Source organism: Diprion similis, chromosome 1 (genome assembly GCF_021155765.1).
Source record: "Diprion similis isolate iyDipSimi1 chromosome 1, iyDipSimi1.1, whole genome shotgun sequence".
In the NCBI taxonomy this organism is placed as follows: domain Eukaryota; kingdom Metazoa; phylum Arthropoda; class Insecta; order Hymenoptera; family Diprionidae; genus Diprion; species Diprion similis.
This window is the reverse complement of record NC_060105.1, coordinates 2,344,084-2,369,089: the sequence shown is the minus strand read 5'-3', so window position 1 is coordinate 2,369,089 and position 25,006 is coordinate 2,344,084. Positions and strand designations below refer to the sequence as shown.

General features: G+C 39.3%; 3 protein-coding genes across 4 annotated transcripts; all 3 read left to right on the top strand.

The window, feature by feature from the left end:
* Nucleotides 1-11,030: 11,030 nt before the first annotated feature.
* LOC124416481 lies at nucleotides 11,031-18,126 on the top strand. Its single transcript, XM_046897602.1, has 5 exons — nucleotides 11,031-11,313; nucleotides 16,429-16,464; nucleotides 16,615-16,900; nucleotides 17,563-17,791; nucleotides 17,869-18,126. Exons 1-5 carry the CDS (start codon nucleotides 11,196-11,198, stop codon nucleotides 17,893-17,895), a joined length of 696 nt encoding a protein of 231 aa, XP_046753558.1. The 5' UTR covers nucleotides 11,031-11,195; the 3' UTR covers nucleotides 17,896-18,126.
* Nucleotides 18,127-19,235: 1,109 nt separating this feature from the next.
* LOC124404492 (ADP-ribosylation factor-like protein 13B) lies at nucleotides 19,236-21,469 on the top strand. The gene is made up of 8 exons (XM_046878656.1): nucleotides 19,236-19,415; nucleotides 19,497-19,567; nucleotides 19,640-19,773; nucleotides 19,888-20,003; nucleotides 20,416-20,592; nucleotides 20,678-20,855; nucleotides 20,941-20,974; nucleotides 21,046-21,469. The coding sequence occupies exons 1-8, from the start codon at nucleotides 19,357-19,359 to the stop codon at nucleotides 21,333-21,335; spliced, it is 1,059 nt and encodes a 352-aa protein (XP_046734612.1). The 5' UTR covers nucleotides 19,236-19,356; the 3' UTR covers nucleotides 21,336-21,469.
* Nucleotides 21,470-21,885: 416 nt separating this feature from the next.
* Nucleotides 21,886-25,006, top strand: LOC124404476 (GA-binding protein subunit beta-2). Of its 2 annotated transcripts, none has more exons than XM_046878633.1 (8): nucleotides 21,886-22,127; nucleotides 22,595-22,694; nucleotides 22,849-23,007; nucleotides 23,109-23,306; nucleotides 23,369-23,729; nucleotides 23,806-24,078; nucleotides 24,160-24,440; nucleotides 24,528-25,006. In XM_046878633.1, exons 2-8 carry the CDS (start codon nucleotides 22,632-22,634, stop codon nucleotides 24,786-24,788), a joined length of 1,596 nt encoding a protein of 531 aa, XP_046734589.1. In that variant the 5' UTR covers nucleotides 21,886-22,127; nucleotides 22,595-22,631; the 3' UTR covers nucleotides 24,789-25,006. The 2 variants fall into 2 exon arrangements, with proteins under 2 accessions (XP_046734589.1, XP_046734581.1); XM_046878625.1 differs by having other exon boundaries at nucleotides 21,886-22,207.

Genomic DNA, 25,006 nt, shown 5'->3' with positions numbered 1-25,006 from the left:
AAGCACTGGGAGCTTTATCACACATTTATAATTGTTTACACAATTGTCATGAAAATTTCAATGATGATTTATTGACAACTTAATTCTCGGCTGACAAGATTACGAAATTTTGTTGCAATAGTACGATACGACACCTTCTTTCTTACTCTGAAAACTGTGAGATGATTTTTCTAGCGATGACGACACAACAAATCAAATACTTTACGATATTAATACAAGGGTAAAGGTATAATACTGATACATCTAATATGTATGGATGCCGTGTGAAGTGGAAAAGAATTTTTCTTTTTCAAATCTGATTCTCAGGCATACATTCTCAAGTCTAGTAATAAACCATGCTTGGTATTCGTCTAACGTTCAAGCCAGCTGAGGCAACAAAACAGCACGACAATGCAACACGAGACTCTCTCAGCGTTTCGATGCAAATCTTATTCCACTGCAACGCAGCGATCCATTGAATCAGAAAAATAAATCATGCGTCATAAGACGTATACTAAAATCTGCAGATCCAAGAATGTAATATAATATCTGGATATAATCACTTTTTGTGATCGTAGCCGTTTGCAAAGAAAACTTCGGCGCATCCAATATCCATTGCTTACGATGTAACAGCTTCTTGTGCGGTCGATGGCGAATAATCCAAGTATACATTTCAAGATGCATGCAACATGTGTGTGAATCAATTGGTTAGATAGATAGATATCGCACGCAACAACTTATCGTAAGAGAGCGTAGGAGTGCTTCTCAATTTCCAAAGGTATTATTATAATGGTGCAAGAAATCCGGCGCCTCCTTGTGAAGACTATTTTCAAGTTCGACGACAAAAATAGATAAGCAAGAAAGGGAAGGGGGATCAAGAATGTTTTGCACGAAACTCGATACACATTCGTGAGTAACTCAATGCATGGATATAAACGACGACAAATGCGTTGATGATGAGTTTGATTCGTTCGTTGATCGACCGATCGACGCTCTTCGCATTTACGAAACTATTAAACTGCGATCTGCATCAGCCTGCGCACATATCGAGGCACGGAAATGATCCGAGAGATGAGAGAAATAGAAAACGGAAGAGAGCGAAGAGCGGGAAGAGAAACGCTAGGAACACTTTCGGTTGAGCAAAGTCTGGACTTCAAATTCCGTCTGAATCGATTACCGATTTCATCCTGATGGAAGAATATAGATTCACTAGAATAATTTCAGGGCCAGTTACTTTTATAAACTTTTGTCAGTACATATAATGAAATGAAAAGCAAATCCGGCGCAAAATAATTTTTTGAAAATTAGACACAGGTGTTTTCGAAGAAGCTGGCCTCGAAGATCTCGTTTTCTGGTTTTGACAGTGCTAACATTTGCTATATCTAACGATCACAGACGAAGAGACTCGTTTTCTATGGTCCCTCGATCACAGGCACTGTAATTGAGGAAGTTGGCAGTTTTCGATACGGGTTACATAAGTTCGGCCTGTCAATTTGGAATGTGACCCACGCATACAATAGTCCAGAGTCCTGCAGGGTTAAAGGATGTCATTCTTATCGTATCGCGTTTCGCTTTAACGGTCAATTAGGCCGATCTGATTTCCCTGCAGTGTACAAACTCAACGCCGATTTTCATTCCACCATAAATTTTTTTCCTTCGAAGCGATTTACATAGGTATATATATAGAACGATACAAAAATACAGTTTAATACATAGACGTAAGACACATTGCTATTGTGATAATGATATTTGTGTACAAACAAATCAAAGTATGTTAAAACAGCCCAGTCGTCAACGATGAGTAAGTAAAATTATCCTTGTACCGAAAATATGAAAGTTACGAATCCTTTGAAGGATATTATCACTTAAATACTAATACCAGCGAGTCGTCGTGGATGCTTTGCAGAAACATGCGTGTAACTTATCCAGCCAGTAGACAACGACCGCATAATTGTTAATTTGGCCTTATGAACTTTTTGCACACTAGCGATAATGAGACTCCTCGCTCGTAACCGTAACCCGACTTCCGGTTTCCGTATACGAAAGACTGTTGACGCGAAATTGGAACTGAGAACAGCACGGGTCAGTAGCATTGCATTGGGAATTATGGATTTTCGATAGTTGTTGACAATGCTCGATTTCTGGCATAAATCGCATAAGTGTTTTCGACTGTTCCAATTTCTACTGTGCACTATAATTGCTGACAAAATCATTCCGATACCTGCGCTGTGTAGGTACAACGTAGATACATAGTACATGATGTTATAGTCAGGCGGATCAATCGGAATTTTATTTTACGGAAGCCGTTCGTCTACATTGTTCGTTTCATTTTTTTTTTTTTTTTTTTTTTTTTTAATTCTTTTTTTCATCGTTATTGCGAAACCGTTCGTTCGGTGGGAAATGGCGTGTATAACCATGCCACATTACTTTTCCAGGTTGATATCAATGGTGTAATTTTTCTTTTTGCAACTATTAATTCTTTTGCAGAAAATGAAAAAACGAGGTTTGAAAAAAAAAAATATATATTCCAGTCATTAAAGTAACGCGGTATCATATATTTGTGGGGTGGAAAAAATCAATCTTCCGGTATGTTTGCGTTATCACGGTTAGTCGAGAATTCGAATACTTATACATTTTTTTCCCTTTGTGTTATGCAAGTGCATAAATAAGAATATAATGCGGACGATATTGAACATTTGGAAATTTCAGTCAACTTCCGGAGAAAAATTCCATTCTATAATATTTTAATAAGAATAAGAATAAACACACACATAAGCCTCATACCTATAAGGCATGCTGCACGCAGACGTGATGTCCATTTCTAAATTACACAGATAAAAAATTAGTCACTCTTGTCGACAGCGTAGGTATATGTATAATGATATTGTTAGCCTGGCTGAGAGGAAAAAATTAGGGTGACTCGTAATTCCAAGAAGGGGGTATAAAACCATGCCTATCAACTCGCTTACTCGGCAACCGTGAAAACGAGCAGATAGCCAACGCGTCCCTAGCCTTCTAGTCAGCCTTTTTTCCTTTATATTAACCGTAGGATACATTTACGGATGGCCCTATACAGCAACGCCAACGAATCAAGAACTGTGTAATTACGGAGAACGATTCCCCATTGAAATAAAAGAGAGTTCTTTGTACGATCAAAAAAAATACCCTGTATTTACCCACAAATTCAAATATTCACTCAGAGCTGCAATAGTTGCAGGCAATCAAGTAACTAATTGTGACTCATGTTTATACTCTTACAATCTTATATTATATTTTGCAAACAGGATGCAGTTTTCTGCTGCAAAAGTTTTCAATTTCGTCCACAAAATCGCAGGTCGAATATCCCAGTTTTGTCCTAAGTGCGTGGACGCAGCAGCAGCGCAAATTGAAAAAGGAAGCAAAAATTCCATCGATTTTTTTTTCAAACTTTTTTCATTTCGAAATTTGACTGCAATTCACGTGGCTTGGGAATTGAAGAAGAAGGAATTATCGGAAAAGGTACCTACCCCGAGAAATTCCCGAAGGTTGAAAAAATCGGCGCGAGATCTTGGATTTATTGGTTGTAATTTTCTTTTATTCGGAATCAAAAAGCGCCCGAATAGTTATTCAGAGTTGATGGGAGTTGGGGGCAAATCAAACGCCCGGACGATACACGCAGTTTAACCTTTCGTTTTGGGATTAACTTGGATAAGGCGATTGTTGACCGTAACTCGATTGGCTGTCTGGTCTTCGGGGAGAAACGTTGCTGCGGGCGTAATTAACACGTTTTAGGTACATACACTGATGTCTAGCTGGAGAATTTGATTGCCAAACTTTACGCAACACACTGCTCGTCAGTCGTACCTGGTCGAGAAACTCCGAGTTAAAACTTAGAAGCCGCAGCCTCCGCAGAGGTGGGTGCAAATTAAATTCGAAATAGAGTAATAACCGCCTAATATAAACGACGTGCCCGCATCGACGTTCCCCAAATTTCGCACATGATGGCGAAAAATATACGAAATTTCGTACAATTCGAAGACGCGCGCGCATTATAGACTTCGAGCAGAATGTTATAATAATAATAATGATAATCACAGTATTCGTTTATTGTGTTCCTGGGACAAGTCTCCTTGATCAGACACCAACGAAGAGATAAAAACAGTGAAATAGGATTAAGATGTAAATAAGAAAATAATAGTTTGATTCAATGTTAATATAAACCGTATAATTACATCGGTGGATGCATCACATAAGCATAGGTGTGAGCTTTTGATGTAGGTATTCTCGACGCGTTACGTTGCCTCTGCAAACATTCACTCGTGCTGGTTAAACATTATACCTCCGTATAGGTATAATGCAAATGGAGGAAGGACGCAGGGGCGTGAAACTGATCCGTTTTGAAAACCGATCGAATGAAACAATGCGCGAAATACGCCATGGGGAAATACGAGAGAATATCGACGCAGTCTACCATATAATGATACTCGATGCATGTTGTGAAGATATTATACCGTATAACGGTAGTAGAAACGATGAGGTGCGATGTGGCAATAATCGTTTTTGCAAAGTTCTGGGTGTAGTGCATTAATGCGTGTTTTAAAAAACGATTGCAAATTCGACAAGCTTGGGAATGAAAACTTGAGCGTTGCACGATGATCGAAGATCGATGAATATCTCTCGTTGAAACGAGACCGATATACCTGTACGATCAGTGTTTTCGACTATGTGCATTCGGGTAAACAGTATTAGCGTCAACTCGACGACAGGACCCTTATTGATAGTCCTGGTGGAAGATTAGATTAACTGCCCGGTACTCGGTTAACTTAATTTTGCGTCTCGCAAGCTCCCTCGGCGTCGTCTCTGGCCGCTCGATCCTCGATTCTGGATCCTCGAACCCCATCCTTCGACGACGTCACTCCACTGATCTCTAGTATGAGAGAGAAAGAGAGAGAGAGTTTTACGACTTTCTCCAAAACCGAACGTCCGACGTCCTCGACGCACGACGTGTTGCACGACGTCTACGTCGTCGGTCCGCAAAGCACACAGACTGCAGGAATTAAACCTTGCTAACAGACTCTTAAATTGCGATCCGTGTCGTTGTTTGCACCTGATCCTCCCATCGCCCCTTAAAACTCATCCCTGATCCTTGGCATCGCGGAGCTCCGCTATCCGTCGGCGAATCTCCGAATCGGCTCCTCTAGCTTGTATATCGATAATTTATCCAATACGTCGCAGTCAGATGCCGAACTTAATCCGAAGTCGAACTACATACTCCGGGAACACGATGATGAATGGGTGTGCTCGATGCGTGATAAAAGCCGGAAAATCCACATTTGGTTTTTTGTCTCGTATTATAGTATAACCCGGCATGTTTGATCGTTAGAATTGCTGCTAAGAATATATTTTTATAGGTATATAAATAACTGTATAGAAAATAAATAATACAAATAAAGGGTTACATCAGCTATAATACCGAATGCCAAAAGGTACAACAAAATTCCGCCGCATTACCACGCGGTTCCAGGTATGCTTATAAATAGGAGGGGGTGAAGGTGGATATTCGGTAATAAATTAACGGAATTATTACACCGGAAGCGGTTGGCCGCAGAACCCGTTGGTGAAATAATTTTCCCCGATAAATCAATAATTGATGGACGTGCGTCGTTCCTGGTAGACATGGTTGTACAAAGGACGGTGATCGGGGTCTGTCGGACGACAAACGTCGACGAAACCTGCGAAACAGCCGCTTTATAGGGAGGAGGGTGCAGTCACTCATTAAATCAAACTTAATTAGCGCCCCGATTGGATTCGAGGTGTGCAGCAAGCTGCGCGGGAAAAACGTGGTGAAAAATTTTTCCCCAGCATCCAGGCGAGGGGTGATAAATTTTTCAGCGTTGCAGCAGAGTGCAGGTTGTTATATTGTACAGACGCGACACAGGCAGGTAGTAAAATTATTACAACGGGGGCGGGAAGATCCTTCCTGAATGAATGTTCCCGCTTTGTCTCGTGGTGTGAGTATACATGGTGCGCCTAAAACCCCTACGACACGCCTCTTTCTTCGAGGTTAAAACCTTTAAGTGAGATGTGTACCAACTGTCTAAAGAAATCCCTATATTTCTGGGGAATTATATTTTTTTGAAACGCTAGCCTACCTCGTTTTTTTTCCCACGCAGATTCAATGTCACAAAAATTAATCACCACCGATCTAGGGTATTTTGGCGTCGTTGGTACACATCTTACTTAAGTCCAGTCCAGCGCGAGAAAGAAATTTTTTGAAGAAAGAAGCTGCACTCCTAGGCACACCATGTATACTCACCCACGCTTTGTCTGGCTACCTGGGCCAGGTGAGGCGTAATAAGATGGAAATATTAGCTACTGCTGCTACTGCTACTGCTGCTGCTGCTGCTGCTGCTGCTGATACTGCTCGCAGAGAGAGGCAGGGCAAATATTAAGAGAAACTCAACACCTGAGCAACCACCGACTTTAGTTCACCCCGCAGCCCTTCCTTCGTCGTATGTGCCGGGGAATCAGAAACGACAAACCGCAAGCTCGGATCCCACATGGCTGCTGGAAGCGTTTGCGGAATGGAATACCACGAAATGCGAAACGTGAAGCACTACTCGCTTTATGTAATTGCCTGCATGCTCGTAACGTTACACCATGAGGTTACACCGTATTATTGCACAGTTACACTTCGCGAGCTTTGGTGGCGTCCACAAATTACGTCATCGGCTTGGAGAGGGGAGGGAAGGGGGGGGGGGCGATGGTACAGAAATTATGACGTAAAAAAATACTTCTACGTAAATAAAATTAAGTCATTATTCGATATGAACATTTCAAACATTAAATTAAAGCTTCTGTAATACATGTACTTCTTTGCATTATGCTAGTTTTTAAATATTTTGTGCCGGTAATTTTTCTTTATAAATATCTTTATAAAATGATATTTGGAAGGGGGGTGAGGGGGAGGGGGTTCTTTTAATCTGACAAAAAATTAGAATCGGGGAGGGAGGGGTCGAAAAACCCTAAAAATTTGATGATCTATAATCTATATAGACGCCCCCTTTGTTATACATTTACTACGCGAATAATTGAGAATAATGGCAAAAGGAGAAATTAAATATCGCGAATTTTTCCGCGCGGTTCGCGTTCCGTACATACAAAAAGCTTTTAAGTCATCTGTTAAAAGGTCATCGCGAATTCGGATAAAATTAGCAAACGACTCGAGACAGCGGGTTCTGCCTTCTCGACCGCAGTGCTAATACCTACGACAACCTCGTGTCTTTAGGGGCGGCAACTTAATTACGTACTCTTTCGATAACACGCGAACCCCGCTCCCATAAGCCCCCGTATAACGCAAGCGGAATGGGATGGAACCCGTCAAAAGTCGGATACACACGACGCGACGGTAGCTTTACGGACCCGAATAGGCATTTGTACATTAGGCCCCTTATTGCTGATCATTGTTTAAGGGTAGGAGACGCTCGCGCGTTAATTGATCGCCTCCATTGTTGATGAAATCCTCGGGGAAACATTATACATTCACCTATTGTTGGTTTCCCGTATCATATATTGCCTATGAATAGTTAATTACACACGATCGGCCCGATTTTGATAAAAAATCATTAGGCATTAGCTCCTTTCGACATGTGTTTTTTTCCATTATCTTCAACCCTTCGTTTTCTTTTCACAATTCAGCTCTCTCTCCGCGATTTTTAATGTCAAAAGTCTCGCAACGATTTCCCTTCCGCTCGACGCTATTTTCTCAGTCCTTTATTAAGTTCCTTGCAAAAATTTGCGCGTTTTTAAATGGCTCTTGGGACGGCACATGTCATACCTATATATACGGGATATATAGTATATGACTCGATTTGAGAAGTGGAAATATTTCTGCGGGTGCAAATGTTATGGGACAGAGCAGGCTTTTAAATGATTACATTGTTGGTTCAAGGGTCCGTCCGTGGAAAGCGCCGTTGTTACTTGTAATTGATTGCAACTTTGTCAGGCGAAAAGTGCGCGAATATTCCTTTTTTCACTTCCCTCCCTCTGACACTTTGTCCGTTACGTCGTACGGCGAGGTTTGCGTGTTTACCTTAAACTTGTATTTTTTCCAAATATCCCCAGAATTTATCCAAGCATCGCTGAAGGCGCGGAGAGATAAGGGCAATATCTACAGGGTCTTCGTGCATGCATACTTATGCGTATATAGTAAATATGCGAGAGACGACTGACGGAAAAACAAGTAAAAATGTATTCCGTTTATTTCAAACGAGACGCGACCATTTTTCGACGATTGTTTTCTCCTCGCTCGCGGTATAAGATAAGAAAAATATTTCACCGAACGTGATATTCTAAGATTCAATTGAATTGTTCATGTTTATTTGCCGTATGGAAAATTTTTTCTTTGTTTTTTATTTCCAAATTTTTTAAACATTTTAACGTGGCTTATAAATGTAGCCAATTCCTTTTTTATTTTCAAATATACGGTATTTGAAATCTAACCCGGTAGGTATATAGATCGATTTTTAACAACAATATATCAATTTTTTTGTGTCTAATTTTTCCCGTATTAAACATTTTTCTCCCCGATAATTATTACACGCATATCTCGCTTAGATATAATAATAATCGGCTTAGGGGATGTATAACGTATACATACGTAGGTATTGCATATATGTATGGATATTGTATAGTTTAATTAAATAACCCGAGCTGCTCAGGCGTATTTGCGGATGTTATTTTTAACAAGAATTTTTTTTTTTCACTCGTTATATAAATATCGGAAAAGTTGGAAACATAGAAAACGTTCAATCGCCAAAAATTCATCGAAATGAAGAAAGACTGCAACAATTACCAAGTAACACAAATTTTGCACAAAATAGAATAACGTATACAAATAAAGTAAAGAAATCAATCCAACGTAATCACAAATCCCACAAATTTGGAAAATGTTATCGGTTGATTGATTATATTCTCCAGGTCTTCAGGCATTTTCGTTACCTAATTCACACGATTTTTCGTTCAACACATAGATTTTTTCCGCCCTTTACAGGTCGTATAAGCTTTCTAAACAGCTAAAATTTCTCCCATAGGACGTAGGTGTGGGTAAGTTTACGATCCAAAAACATGAGGCATAAAGATGCGAAACCCCTTGGTGTAAGAAAATATTTTAAATTTTCCTTCAAACGAGGGAAGAAGTAAACGACAAAATAAAAAAAGTCAAAAAAAGACAGGAAGATAAACTTTCTTCGAAACTTAACCCTGTAAAACCGCCCCTCCATAAATCCATATCTCTATACCTATATGTACAACGTTGATTATTAATATATTTGAACGAAATTACCTTTCTCTCTCTCTTTTTTTTTTTTCGTTTTATTTCAAACAATTAAAAATAGTTTTTTTTTTTAAATACACGAGACTCGAATTGCGATCGGCGAGTTGATGACGAATGGATGAATGAAATCGGCTGCTGTGGACGGAGGTAAAATCGAGGCCGAGTCCGTTCAACGAAAAGTGAAATATCCTAGGCGCTTTAAAAGTGCCGGAGTTAATACACACTAACACACACATACGTTTACCTGTCGGATACGGTGTTACCTACATGTATCTGTACCCACGCATGCGAAGGGTGCAGGCAGGGCATCCCTTGCTCGGTCGTCGGCGCGCAACCCCACCACGACCCCCAGGTTGGCAGTGAGAGAGAAAGAGAGAGAGAGAGAGAGAAGCACCTGACAGCCAGCACCTCTATAAAAGGATCGGCAGAACGAGGGAGCAGCCCGAGTTCAGGTGCAAACGCGTGTGTTTAGGTATAGTTATATACATATACATATTGTACGATTAGAAATAATTTCGTACGAATTATCCGGTGCGAATATATATATATATATAATATATATGTATGTATATATATTCTACTCAAAAAATTTAATTAAAGTATAATTATTGGTATAGTAATACAAATATATTATTACAAGTTTCACTTGAAATTTTGTTTTCTTGGTATTGCGAGCACGATGTTTTCAAATTTCGCGATAAAATTATCGATGGTGGTGGTTGTAGTTGTTTGTTAATTTTTTTTTTTTTTTTTTTTCTTTTTGTGTTCTTTCTTTTCCTTCTTCTAGCCTTACGGAAAAACACGTTAAATTACTTGTAACAATTAACTACGAACGTATATGATATATTCAGCAGAGAAATTAATTGTCAAACGAGTCGCGGTGCCGGGGCGTCACATTACGCGGAGAGTAAAAGAGAAAAAAAATGATAAGAAAGAAGAAGAAACAAAAAAAAAAAAGAAAGAAAGAAACACCTTCGATCAACCCTTTTCTACAATTATATACAAAATACGCGGATCTAACGTGTCGCGGTACAAGTATCATCCGCGGTTCAACCTGTTGCAGACTTGCACATCGTTGTTGAAAGGAAAGAAAATTTCACAAAAAAAAAATAAATGAAATAAATAATAACGTTAACAATAATTACAAAAATTTAACCAACCAAGTTTAATTGCGGTAAAGAAAGTAGGAGAAAAAACTCGTTTACATATCTGTAATGTAAGGTTCGCGTTTTAATGACACGGTATCACTGTTTTTTTTTTTTTTTTTGTCGTTTTTTTCACATAAATATTTTCTCTGTATTTCGTCGTCGAACCGTATATATGAAAAGAATCTTAATTGTTCTTCTTCCGTACAAGTAACGCAGTTAAAAATAATACTTGATTTACAGTCAAAGAGTTGACTCGATCTACCTTGTTTTTTTTTTTTTTTGTTTTATTTGTTCTTGTTTTTTTTTGTTAATCTTGTACTCGCACCGTCATCGGCGTAGTAATAGTGAAATACGATTCTTAGGCACACGATATACAACAGACGTATGTACAAAAGCGGCACATCGACGTCGACATCGATACGGTTGTGACTCTCGGAGAGCTTTCGAGTGACGAAATTTTCTTCTCTATTTTGTTCTTGGGTATTCCCATCGAGAATAGTCCGTCATAGATCCATCCGTGCATATATATATATACCATACATATATATACATACCTACATACCTGCATACGTATATGTATAAAGTGCAGAGAGTAGCTGAGCTGGACCCTGGAGGCTAAGGAAAAGTCACAGGAAGTTGGAGGGACGCGGAGACGAGGTCAAAGGATACGCAGGACTTTCACACCTCGATAGGTACCTACATATTACACGTGTGCAAAAGAAAAGTGAAGAAATATCGGACGAGACAGAGACGAGATGCAGGAAAATCGAGCGGACGTTTCCTCCTCGAGCAGGAGTCACGCTTTTGCCCTAAATGCGGTCACGAGATCATTGATGTTCATGCTTGTCTTCTGCTTCGCCGGATGCGCCGCTGGTAAGTAATTACTATTAAAAACTAATAATTGTTATTCGCACCGCGAACACGGTAATCAGCTAATCATCGAGTATTACACGAATTCGTATTAAATTCTGGTTGCATTCAAACTTCCGCGATGAATAATTTGTTTATCGCAAATGTTGAGATATTTTTCGTTATTATTATTTACTATTTATTATCATTATTAAAAAATATACTATATATGTATATATCAGTGTCTTCTTATATGATATTCCGTGTTATAATTTTGTTAATTTTTCTTTCTTTTGAATAAAATTGTTATTTTTCAGACAGCATGCAGATACGTGCGGTTGTAAATTTTTATCCTTTGAATTATTTGTCGTGTAATTATTATACACAGAATTTTTTTGGTCGATCAGAGTTTGACACGTTTATATATTTATATATATATATTTATATATATATATATATATATTATATGAAGGCGGGAGCGGTTATTAAATCACACCGACAAGTCGTTATACCGTAACTTATAATTGAAACGTCGGTGGATGTTAAACCGAGCAAGTTTGATACTAACTAAGTCCTTTACGTATCGAAGAATTAAATCGGAACAATCAGGTCTATTGTGTACATGTAAACATGATTTTCCCCTGCCGCGGTGTGCACGGTTAGTAAACAATTTGATTAAAACTTGACTTAGCTAAACCGCCGACGTCGGGCTTGCAAATAAGTTGACACTTGGAATTTGGATTAGCAAACTTTGGCATAGAATTTGCTGCACGGCAGGCTGCCATGCCGATGAGACGAAATTTTGAAAAATATTCTATCGACTCAACGAAGACTGAAGTTAATCCCATCATTTGTATAAGTAATGTTATAAAATGAATATTTCCAAAGAATTGCTCATTCGCATTTAACACTTTGTTAATCATCGCGAAAAAGAGGTCGACACATGCAGCCTCGTAGCTGTGACGGGCTTATTTTAATAATTGTGAAACGTGAGGAGGCGTATAATGTAGATGTCAAAGCACGCAATGATACCCTCCATAATAATCTCTTCTGTAGACGTCGGCCCGCTGGGCGATTTTTGTATAATCAACACGCAAAAACGTTTCAGGTAGGTTTGGCTTTCCCGGATATTGTATTAATATTATACAGTGTATGTGTGTGTGTGTGTGTGTGTATACATACAAATGTATAATACGTATAGAATACATGGATACATAATATAGGTATCTATAATACCGACATCTGGCTCCGTAACGTGATTAATAAGCTTGATCCATTTGTCTATCGCTTGTTAATTAAATTGTGACTCCCGGCGAGGTGTTAACGAAGGAAGAATATATACATATATACATACATATATACACAGTATATACTTGTTATATTACATTATATATATGTATATAACGGATACAACTCGCGACAAGCGGTTTTCAAGAAATCGTGCAAAAATAGGATTCAGAGGAAAAGAATATACCTGTTCATGTAATTTAGTATCTCGTTAGATCGGTCGTCTTGGACGAATTCAAATTGTTAAACTGATTAGCGATTCGTGGAGGATGAGAATGAAGAGAAGGAGGAGGAGGGTTGTGGAAAGACTGAAACATAGATGCGCAAAAAAAATAAAATTGAAATAAAACAGCACGTGCACATCCGTGACCAGTTTATCGTACTTTATACACACACACACACACACACATATATATATATATGTTCAAAAATTAGGCGGGTAATTAAGCTAATTTCAAATTTCCAAAAACGCACGTGAGAGTTTAGGGAGTTTATTTAAATAAATACGAATACGTACTAGATACGTAGACATTTTATATACCGAGATATATGAGTCAATTTGAATTCCATGTATCGATCATCATCGACACAATTGTTTCCGCGAAATCAGGCGACGACGAGTTTCATAAATTGCGCGGTTGATATCGCGGATATCTCTATTTAAATAACGTTAAATCAAGGATATACATAGAATTTCGGTTTAACGCTTCGATCACTCGCATCATCGCGTTGTTGTAAACACGGCTTGCCGATTTCGTGAAATTAGATATGAATATTGAGCGTGACCCGCAGAAGGATCGAGAGAGGCTCACTGATTGCGGCCGATAAACAAAACCGAAAGGATGATCCTCGGGGATTTAGAACGCGATTCTCCCCCGCTTAGCCTCAGATTAATACTTGAGCCGTAAAATTTATATTTACCTTGACTTAGACCGCTTGTAGCCGGTAGCTGCATGCGTATAGCGATGGCCACTCGATCAACCGTTGAAAAATAAAACAAATAATTAGAATAGACCATTAATCCGACCCGGTGTTTGAAGCGCGACGTGTGACGTATGCACGCCTCGTACCGGCACCTTTGTTATTTCGATCTACATCACACTCACATATACATATAACTATAATTCTCTCCTCGAATTCAATGTATATTAGCCGTATACGTGATAATTTTATTTTTTTTTCATTTTTTACGCCAGATTTACTTGATTACTGCGCTTATTTTTCGTTAAACTTACTTTGCTTGCCTTTTTTTTTTTTTTTTATTGCAAAACGTTTATTGTCGTTATTATACTGCTCGTCACCTTTTCTTCTTCTAGCCAACGCATGTCACACGAAATGACACATATTTCTATTTCTAATTGAAGTGCGTACGTATAACGGTTCGCCCCTCGGGGGGTTGCGTTCGCCCAATTACTTAATGGCCTGTTTAATTAATACGACTAATTTTCGAACGCGCTCCTCAAGCTTCGAGTGAGCGAGCCGATGTGACGTTCGAAATCAAAACCCTCTTGAAATCGCAATATGTACTTGTTCGTCGATATTATAAGGGCATACCTGCATGTGTAATAATAATTATCGGGGATGTGGAAGACCGTGATAGCTTTTAATAATAATAATTATAATAATAGACAGTCTCTGTCGGAATCGGAAAGCTGTAACGGAAAGTTTCGCTTCATCGTCAAACGAATCTTTCGTGCAAATATGACCTGCAGAATATGAATTACATCGGCGAGTCGAGAGAACCGAAATGCACACACAAACACGGGTAAATCAAACATTTGCGTTTTACCTTATTTACACAGTTCCATGCGTGTAAATGTAAGGCGCTATTTACGGTTACAGGTATATGGTCGGAAAAAAAAGGAGAAAAAAAATTGTACAAGCAGAAATATTAATATTATTCGGAAAAATGTAAGGAATAAAATTGAAAGAACATTATCAAGAGATGCTAATCAAAAATCAACTCATTCAAACAGACGTGCAATGGATGCACGAGTCTCGTCTCTACGGTCCGCTGGTTTCGAACTAGAGAGGATGATTGCGAATCTACAAACGCGATTCTGCCTCCGAGTGCAAATTAACGAATGAATTACGTTACGTTTATATAGATATATATTATTTTATAAATATTTTCTTGTTATATATACTTATATTTTTCTAATAATCCCGAAGGTAAGAATTTGAAGGTGTCAAAATAATACGCAAATCCGCGGTGGAAAATTGTAGGATAATTACGGGATTAATTAGGATCCCGTTTTTGTTTTCACGAGAAAAATTTTGCTGAAAAATCGCGTATTTGCAGATGCAATTGGTTTGAACCAGCGTTTAAGTCGTTAAAATATTAGCTTCAGCATTAAACTCGATAAAGGAAAAAGTTTGTTTAAACAATTTTCTCATGGCTATATATAGCTAAAATAATGGCGTGTAACTACAACTTCGTAACAGGATGTTCCTTGCGATATCTTTATATGCATAATATGCGTTCGCCGTCCAGGATCGCTGCGGATACTTTGCATTATATGTATCATATAATCGGTATATGCTCAGTTTTTATACTCTATATATATGTTTATACACTATCCGCAGTGCAAACTTTTATAATATGAAACCATATATATGTATATTCGGCTTCTATTCGTTGCACATACAGGATTGCAGACAGCGCAGTTATTATCATACAATGTAACAACGTTTACATTACCGGAAATTGTAATTTTCAGGGAGGGGGGGAACGGAAAAATGTAAGAAATGCCAAAATTTGCGTGGCAAAAAATTTTGCATAAGGTTGCTGTGCACCAACAGCCGAACTACAAACACACTCAATAAATTAGTAAACCAACCAACCACCTGTTGGGTTCGCGTACTGTCCGTAGGACAGCCAGTTTAGGCACACCCTATATAGGTATATATTATATATATATATACCTAGAGGGAGAGAGACAGAGAGAGAGAGAGAGAGCCGATGTTTGAGTCGATGAGATTCTGCAAATATTTGCGATTGAATGCCAACACAGCCGAGTCACATTCACGGCTTCTGTGTGTATAAAACTTATGTGAGCTTGCAGATGTATCCGGTGATAGCGAAGGGTTCTTCGTTCCCAGGGTGGTTACAGTAACGCAAACACCGAAACATCAACGTACCGACTCGAGGGTGTCATTAATTATTAGAAAATAATTATTGTCTCGATTGGCATCAATTAATTTCACAATTACGTAACGCGAAGCGTTTATACAATCGGTCGTAGAATTTTTTTTCTTTTTTTGCTCGATATCGGGGACACAAGATTATCCGCTCAGATGATTTTTCGTATTTCATAATATGGCGAGAAAGGTCGCAGGGAATTGAAATTGTTCTGGAAGTGGAACTGTAGGAGGCGAAAACAGTCCGTTGAAAAACGGACCTACATAATTTATCTAATTGTAAATTGCCCTGCTACCTGAGCTTGCCAACTGTCGGGAAATTAATTAAGCTCTGGTTCAACCGTATAAGGTACGTGCTTTAGGCTTAAGGATATATTTCCAGAGCTTTTGTTGTGCTTGGATATATAATTTATGCGACGTGTGCGCGCTTCTATGCTTGCGGGATCAGAAATTATACAACGGAAATCTACGGACCCGTAAAGCGTGTCCGATTGTCAATATGATCCAGCCGTATGAAATATTTCGCAAAATTTCAAGCCCCCGTAATATACCCTCTGTAATAATATGACGAAATATGAGAAGTATTGACACCCACTTTTGGCTTTCTGGCATTTTATGATTTAATTTCGAAGCCCTTTGAGGCGAAAGATGGATCAATTCTCTCTCTAATACCGACTGATTCCCTCACGTTTTTTCTTTCTTTATTTTCAGGCTCCTGTCTCAGCTACGGACACTCGTGTTGGGGCGGTAGGCATTGCTTCAGATTCATTATACCTACCCTACTTTCATTTTCCATCGAAAAGAGAAATTTCACCTTGCGAGCCTGAGCTTGAAAATTATTTTGAGAAAACTTTGATCTGCAACGCGAGGCTAAATGTTATTGCGGCAATTATACAGCTCATGGAAAAAGAAGCGGCTATAATTACCCGGCTGGTAACCGTCCGGAGAACGACGAACGTCCAGCGCTTGCAGGCGGTCCTGGAAACGAAGCTGCTGGTCAGTCCCTGCAGGATCGGTGGGTGCTTTCGCGCCTCGTTACACGCCAGCTTTCCGCCCCCGCAGGGCCGCAAGAATTCCAAGAAAATTGGTACAACTCGAATAAAGGCCGAGGGCACGCTCGCAGCTGGGGCTCTAACGACGTCGGACCTTCTTCAGCGGTCGAAATCGCGAAGCCCCTCAGACGGTAATAATGAGCGGGGTGGATATTCCGAATTTCAAAACTCACGAGGGCGCCGAATTCCGATTTTTTTCCTGGCGAAACGTCGGAACTTTGAATGGACGAAAGCCGATCCTCAAAATTCCGAAAGTGCGAAAATGAAAAAATTTAAAAATCATCCTTTCTTTTGGATTTTCGATATTATTACGTTTGGAATCCTGGTCAACGGTTTTTCTCATTTTTTATACCCATTCGTTGATTAAATTACGCTCTGTGGTATATTTTAATTTTCGAATTTTTAATCTAAATCGAATTTTGAATTTTCGGAATTTTGCTTTATCGTAACTTGAATTATCGGAATCTTGCGATTCGGAACTTTGAGCCGTCGGCTTTCCGACAATTCGAAACTTTCTTGTTTCTGCAAAGTCTGATTTCTTTACTTCAAGTTTCGTTACAAAATAATTCTAAATTAGGCGCTCTCAGAACTTTTCAAACTCGGAATTTCATCCCGCCCGGGTGATAATTTTGCTCTATACTTTTACCATAATCCGTTTGATTTTCGATATTCAATCAAATATATGTGCAACGTTATGTTGTCGTTCGTTGACATGTGATTTACTTTCTCACTATTTCTCTCTTTCTCTCTCTCTCTCTCTCTCTCTCTCTCTCTCTCTCTCTCTCTATTACAGGGACGAAGTGGAGGTGGAGAACGACGACGATGACGACGAGGAAGAGGAGGACGAGGAGGAAATACGCGACGAGGTCGTTGTTCCCCGGGTAATGTCACGCGAGGTACGAGAGCAGGTTTTGGAATCGCGAGACATTTCGGACGACGATGAATTGGTCCTTTTACCACCGTCCAATAGCCACTTCAAACCGATCGGACAATCGCACAAGCTGAGATTATTCAAGATTTTGGTAAGTGTTTTCGGATGACAGTATATCAATATCAACGTAGATTCTTATTTTAATGAATAATGTTTTTTCTCTTCCAGAATGGAGCAGCTGGAAAATTGAAGTAAGAAAATGGAGACACGGCTAACGCAACGCGACTACCGACGGCATGTTTTATTTATGAAAGAAAAAAATTATAAATTTATTTATTGACAAGTTATAATATTGTTGCTATATTGAAGTATTATTATTGTGAATTGTTATTCATTATGTCAACTTAAAGGTGTTCCGCAGGCGTGTAATTTGTATTTAATTAAAGGAAAGCGGGTTGTATTCTTGTATATTGCACGTGAATGGTAGATTTGATTGTTGTTGGTTTTTCTTCTTTTTTCAGCCGTTTTTTCGTTTTAGAAGAATATTCCGTTCACGTACGGAGTTTAGGAATTACTAAATTATGGGTGATAATCATGAATACCATATTATAAACAAGAAACAATATTTCAAGTATTATAAAAACGGACGGAGTGAAGTCTTCTACAACTATACACATGCAGTGTACGGTGACAGTTCATTCTTGGCTCATATTAACGGATAAATATTGTAGAGCAGAATTTCGAACTTGATTTGAAATTTCTGTGTTTCGTTTTCCGAAATTAGATGAAAATGAAAACATGTTGTAATTGCTATAATTTCATTAACAACGAGATTCTCCAGCTCCGTTGTTCGTCTGATCAATTGATTTATACAATACGCGTCTGGAAGATTTCTGCCGGCAATTTATGTGAAGTCTTGAATAAATGATGTTGAAATATATAAAGAGAATTGAAGTGTGGACGTGCCATCAAGTCACGTGAATCGTGTTGAAAAAGTTAACGAACAGAAACAAGAACGATCTGGAAGACAGGGTTCGATACATGCAAAATTGCAAAAATTTAATTTCCCACTATTTTATAGATAAATGCATAATCTGTTGCTATAAACTAGCGCCAAAGGTAAAGGGCTGGACCTTTTGCGTTGCAGTTTGGTTTGCAAAAAATCACATAGAACACAAAGAGATCGAGTTGATTGTTTCTTTATCAGGTGTCGAATCGTTCAACGAGGAGTCTGTCGTTGAATTAATTGGCCTTTACGAAACAAAATATATCGGGCCTAAGTATCTTTAGTCAGTGGCACTGTTCAATCGAAATATACATATATGAATATACATTATTATTAACTACTGTATAATAATATGCAAAAATTGTTTACTACCATATACTTAAACTAAACTTGTTTAAATAAAACACAATGAAGAGATCTATGTATACATTGATCCTACACTTGTTATTGGAACCGAGTCAAACCTGCTGCTATTTGATGCACACAAACTTACCGACAGAGTACAGATCAACATGATGTTCACACACTTACCGAGAATTCGGAATCCACGTGTTGCGCCATCTACCAGTGGAAAAAAATTTCTTGGGATTACGAATCTATGCTCACAGACGGCATACGTCAAACCCATTCTGTCAAAACAACAAACATCGTTGAACAAATTGCATGGTAATGAGGTTATAGACGCTACGAACAAAAGCAATCAATCTAACATGGGAAATTGCATTCGTGCGGTGTTGAGAAAATTTCGCAGAAAACCGCGGAATGAAAAGCAAGTATTGAAAAAAGAGTGTTTCGATGATCGAAAATTGAAATTGTGGGCAACATAGATTTAACAAAATTTTACTTCCAGAAACATTGTCATACTTTTCGTCGGACTCGACGGTGCGGGAAAAACGCTAATTTTGAATCGAATAGTTGGAGGTAATTATCCACAACTAGATCGATGATCAATTTTACAATTAACCGAAACCAACGTTCTTTTCCTCCATTCAGATCTGGACCAAAACGTTGTACCTACAATGGGGTTCCGCACGATATCCTTGAAACACAAATCGTGCAACGTTAAGGTTTACGACCTCGGCGGAAGCCCACAAATTCGATCGATATGGCCGAGGTACTACAACGACGTAAGTACAACCATTTTTAGCAATATTGGCTTTGACTTCAAACACATTGTCAGCTGATGAAAATACAAAGCATTCCTAAGCAAAGTCTACTACTTGTTTTCTAAACAATTCTAGGTGCATGGCCTCGTCTATGTCGTCGATGCTAGCGATACCTCCCGTCTTACAGAGAATCGAATTATTCTCCGAGATTTAATATCGCATGAAAATGTTTCAGGCAAACCGTTATTACTGTGAGAACAATACATGCGTAAATCAGTATACAATTATATATTCACTGTTGTTAATCTACTCCACACGTTCAACTACTTTGTCTGACAAATTTTTTATATTTATGCACTTTCCACAAGTTCCAAAAATTCCAAAAATTCTATATGCTGAAATGCGCAAATGCACCAGATATCAGTTGGCAAACAAACATATTACTAGCAGCTTACAACCAAAAGACTGAATATTTATCAAGTAGTCTACGGTTGAACGTGTAAAATCTGTTTTCAGCACCTGTGTTTATTAAATAAATTCACCAGCTTCTACCATTCTTTGAAAATTCTATCGCTACGCATGACAAATAAATGTTCCACTGTATTTGAGCTGCATAATATCGAAACTTGTTCATCCTCACTATGGTTTTTATTACTGTAACAGGTTAGCTAACAAGCAAGATTTGGATGGAGCACTAGATGAATTGGATCTGGTTGAGAATTTAGATGTCGAGCGTGTGGCAAATGCGATGCGTTGTCCCACTCGGGTAGAAACTTGTTCCTGTTTCTATGCCATGGCAAAGTCCCGAAAAAGTACAGAGGGGATTATCAATGGTTACAAGTCAGTTTTCACTCAATCAAATTTGACCAAAATTTGACTGAACCTGTTATAGTTATCAAAAGATTAATATTCATATGTATTGCAGATGGTTGCTGAACACAATAATGAAGAATTATCAAACGCTTAACAGCCAAATCAAAAGCGAGCCACCAATCCGTAACGGGTTTTCAGCGAGGTCGATCACCTCGTCTCCAACACCGTCAAAGACTGAATCTATGAACTCTGATCCGTTCAAACCAATACATAGTTTGTTAAAACAAAATGTAAGGGTTATTCGATTCTTTGTATTCCGCAATATCTTGACTCAATATATGCCTATTAATCTTCATTTGGTTTTGTATGCTACAGAAACTATCCGGATCATCGAATAGTGTAAAGAATGGTAAGTGCCGGCGATGTGAACAGCGATGGTTGTTTTTTGAGATTCGATACAATCTGACCTCATTCCGACAGGTACAAATGGGAAAATAATACCTCTGAGAAGACTGCTTGCTACGTGTACGAATAAGACAACACCTATGCCCATTGGAGATCGAGCAGACGAGCCTGATCTGGTGCTACAGCGAACAGACTGCGACTCTACGATCTTTCAAGTGACTGAGAATAATCGCCAGGAAACAGTTATTTTGAACCCACTGAAATTGAAACCTGGAGTGCCCAACACGCGGCCATTCACAGCTCCAGATAACTTTTCTAGGACAAAAATTGAGGCAACGATATCAACAATTCAGGACCAGCGGTAGTCGCAGTAACCCTGCCTAATGGATGCAAGCAAAGCATTGCTGAATACTGCTGAGCAATTGGTATAAAATTTCAGCGTTCTAATTTATTTTTGTTACAGTATCACTGGAATTAGCGGTGAAAACATTGTGAAAGATAATAAGAGTCATTATTGTATAACCGTAATTTTATCAAAGTCAGAATCATTCTGTGCCTTGTAACATCTATTTATTTATCTATTTTTCTAACTGGTTAGTTCAGATAGTACAAAAGTCTGACGTCGTTAACGAGATTCGAAAAACAAGACGAATCAGAGTTTAATATAATTTTGTGAGTACTACGATGTATACATGTGTGTAATGTGTGAAACAGTGAAATATAAATATACTTTTGTACAAGAAGATTAATCTCTTCACGAGTAATTTATCAGACTCTTACCTACTTGATTCGAAATATCCCCACGCAGACAGCGTTGATTGAGGTTGCGTCGAACTCTGACCTTACAGATTCCTACCTTACCGGCAAATGACTAGTTAGTTATATTTTCGTCCCATCGAGTTAGCCTGGCGCCACTAAACACCTAGAGACTGCTGGGCGATAGCGATAAACAATGATAATTTTAATGAAATATAAATAGAATTAAAATGCAAATCTGCCCAGCAGTTGTGTTAATTTCTGGAGGTATAACGAATGCAAGGACGTGATAAACGAAATAGTAGAAAAGGATTATGGTTGAAGTTGAATAAAAAGGCCGCGGAATGGTCGCCATGTCATTGAATGTGTGGCAAGAGAATGAATTGAGAAGGCTGTGGAAAGTAAGAATCCCAATAAACGGCGTGTGGTTGTTAGAAAAGTGTCGTAAAATAGTTTAAAAATCGAGAATAATGTGTCCCCTGTAAGTAAATATTGTTCTAGGATAGTTTGCCGCAAGGCCTGTCTGTTAAGCGGTGGATAATCTCAGGGCCTATGACAAGGGACTTCCGTTTAATGGACAGGAACAGGAAGTTCATCTCTGTTTCTGAGATGGCAAAATAAAAACATCCTGTACAGATGAAATTTTCGAAAAATAAACGCGACTATTTTTTGGGGGTCATAACCAGACATGTCATCGCTTCTATTAACATCGATACAATCTTGTTTCGCTTACCATTCGCTGGTTATCGTACACACGAAAATTACAAGGTCGCATGGATGTATTTTGTGCCGAGGAATGGATCGCGATAAATTTTTCAAAATACGATACGGAAATCTTTTCAACAGTCGCAAATCCCTTTGGTTCTAGGGCTTGGGGAGCCAACGATTAGGACGAAGTCGCAATCATGCAATCCGAAAGTATATGTGGCAATGAAATTGAAGGACTCGATGCGGATACTCTCATTCCGGTGAGTTACCATCAGTCCTCACGATTCTCCATCCTCTCATCTGTATGGTCCAGAACCAACGCAGACGTGTTATCGTTAAGCTATCTTCTACTTTTCATATATATCTATCTTGTCAAAAACTTGAACGTGTAAATCAGCGACCGTTGTTTACTAGGTTGAGATCGTTTCATGCGACGGGCCGCAGCGCACAAGGTCGCAAGAGGCTTTGTCAATAGTCGAACTAGGGAAGCAACTTTTACTTGGCGCACGAAATGGAGATACGGAAACAGTCCGAGACCTGATGTGCAGAGGCGCGCCGTTCACAACGGATTGGGTAAGCTATGCTCGAACCGATTTCTGCCAAAAGCCAGACTACGCTCTTACTCCAGCCATTTGCTGCACGATTATGTAAAGTAATTGGTTCTCTATTTGCAGCTAGGTACAAGCGCCCTGCACCTCGCTGCGCAAAATAACCATACAGAAACGGCTGAAGTATTACTGAGAGCTGGAATCTCCAGAGATGCGAGGACGAAGGTTGATCGTACGCCACTTCACATGGCTGCGTACGAAGGACATCATCAGATGGCGCAGCTGCTGCTTGACTATGGCGCCGATGTAGACAGCAGGGATATGGTAAGGAAATTCAAGAATTTTCTACCCACGTTAAACCCACTATCCTGATGCTCTTTGTCCAGTTGAAAATGACGCCACTTCACTGGGCAGTGGAACGAGAACATGCGGAAGTTATGCACGTTTTGTTGGAACATGGTGCTGACGCAAACGCGACAAGCAAGTTTGACAAAACACCAATCAGCCTAGCTCTAGAGCATAATAGGCTCGATTTAGTCGATGTACTTCAACAGGAGCGAGAAATATTAGGAGAAAATCCCCAACATCAGAATCAAGCTAGTACCGCAGAACTGGAGGTTGCGACGCACAGCTTAATGCAGCTTGAAGCAGAAAGAGAGCGGGAACAACAATTAGAACTCCAACAACAGCAGGAACAACAGCAACTGCAACAGCAACAGCAACAGCAGAAAAGAAAGCTGCAAACAGGTAAAATGAGTTTTGTTGAAAATCAAACTGTAAAACCGTCAGACACTGCGTATAAAGTTGTCTTTTATTTCTTCAGCTCAAACGGGAAAGAAACAGAGAATGATATTCCAACAAATCAGAGTTCCGTCGGTTAGCGACGAGGAACAAGAACGAGAAATGATAGGTACGGATGACAACGAAAGTCGGAGTCACGAAGACTTGGACGGGGAGGAGGGGGCTGAAATGATTGCTGGCGTTGAGCAGCCCTTGCGGTTACTTCAGGCTCATGGTATTACCATGATACCGGTAGACAATGATTCTACTATAGTAGAAAATGCTATGGAGAGTGGGCAAACTGTAGTACTGACTGGTAAGTGGCCTGGAATGAATATTTATCGGTAAGCGATTGTAAGTACTCACCACGTTATCGGTTTTTCTTTCATTCCAACAGAAGCCGGTAAGTTAGCCCTTAATTTGACGAGATCGCAACACATGGGGATGAAGCGGTTACACGTCACGGGAAGAAGAGGTTCTTCGCGGAAAGTTATCGCCATTCGAGCGGATCAAATATTAGGACAAGCTAATTCTAGCCTCACGCCACGAGGACCGAATATACTAAAGAGAACCACGATGGACAATAAGGCTGGGAAGTTATTTTTCGCTTCTCTCGCCAACACGACTTCTTCCAAACCGACTCTGACACAAGCAAAAAATATCATTTCCGCACCCAAGGTAACGGGTTTATATTACCATGAGTATATTTGACGTGACAAAGTTTCGCATATCAAATTTAAAACGAAGGTTTTCCGTTCGTTTCAGCGTAAAATAGCGTCGCCAGTTAAAACAGTCGAGCCGACTATACTGCAGCTGAACGAAGATATTGAGGAGATTACGGAGGAGGATAATTCCGGCGACAGTGCTGTCGAACAGGTCATGGATATCGCATTGCTCAACAAACAACTGGCCGAGGCCCGTCGGCAAGCTGCCGAATATCGCAAGCAATTAATGAAAAAAGAAGAAGAGGCGGAAAAATACAAACAACAATTAAAGTCCATCACTGCTCAAGCCGCGACGAAGTAATTCACCTGATTATCCGCAATACGTGAGATTTTATGAGGAGAAATTCTCGCCGACGTGGTAGTGAGATCACGCTGACGGATCATCTGAAATCGATTTAATCGCAATTATCGCGATTGGCACGAAATGAAAGCGTGCTCATGTCGGGAAACACAAAGTGTGTTATAGATTACGATATTTTTTATTTCTCTAAACGTTGATACATGTAATAATGAGGAGAA

What these genes read in the sequence shown, in the direction of transcription:
- LOC124404492 (XM_046878656.1), top strand. Translation starts at nt 19,357, where the DNA reads ATGGGAAATTGCATTCGTGCGGTGTTGAGAAAATTTCGCAGAAAACCG. An exon ending in GGCCGAGGTACTACAACGAC is followed by an intron (nt 19,774 to 19,887) that starts GTAAGTACAACC and finishes AAACAATTCTAG; the next exon opens with GTGCATGGCCTCGTCTATGT. An exon ending in TCAGGCAAACCGTTATTACT is followed by an intron (nt 20,004 to 20,415) that starts GTGAGAACAATA and finishes TTACTGTAACAG; the next exon opens with GTTAGCTAACAAGCAAGATT.
- LOC124416481 (XM_046897602.1), top strand. Translation starts at nt 11,196, where the DNA reads ATGCAGGAAAATCGAGCGGACGTTTCCTCCTCGAGCAGGAGTCACGCT. An exon ending in CTTCGCCGGATGCGCCGCTG is followed by an intron (nt 11,314 to 16,428) that starts GTAAGTAATTAC and finishes CTTTATTTTCAG; the next exon opens with GCTCCTGTCTCAGCTACGGA. An exon ending in TGAGATTATTCAAGATTTTG is followed by an intron (nt 17,792 to 17,868) that starts GTAAGTGTTTTC and finishes TTTCTCTTCCAG; the next exon opens with AATGGAGCAGCTGGAAAATT.
- LOC124404476 (XM_046878633.1), top strand. Translation starts at nt 22,632, where the DNA reads ATGCAATCCGAAAGTATATGTGGCAATGAAATTGAAGGACTCGATGCG. An exon ending in CGCCGTTCACAACGGATTGG is followed by an intron (nt 23,008 to 23,108) that starts GTAAGCTATGCT and finishes CTCTATTTGCAG; the next exon opens with CTAGGTACAAGCGCCCTGCA. An exon ending in GCAAACTGTAGTACTGACTG is followed by an intron (nt 24,079 to 24,159) that starts GTAAGTGGCCTG and finishes TCATTCCAACAG; the next exon opens with AAGCCGGTAAGTTAGCCCTT.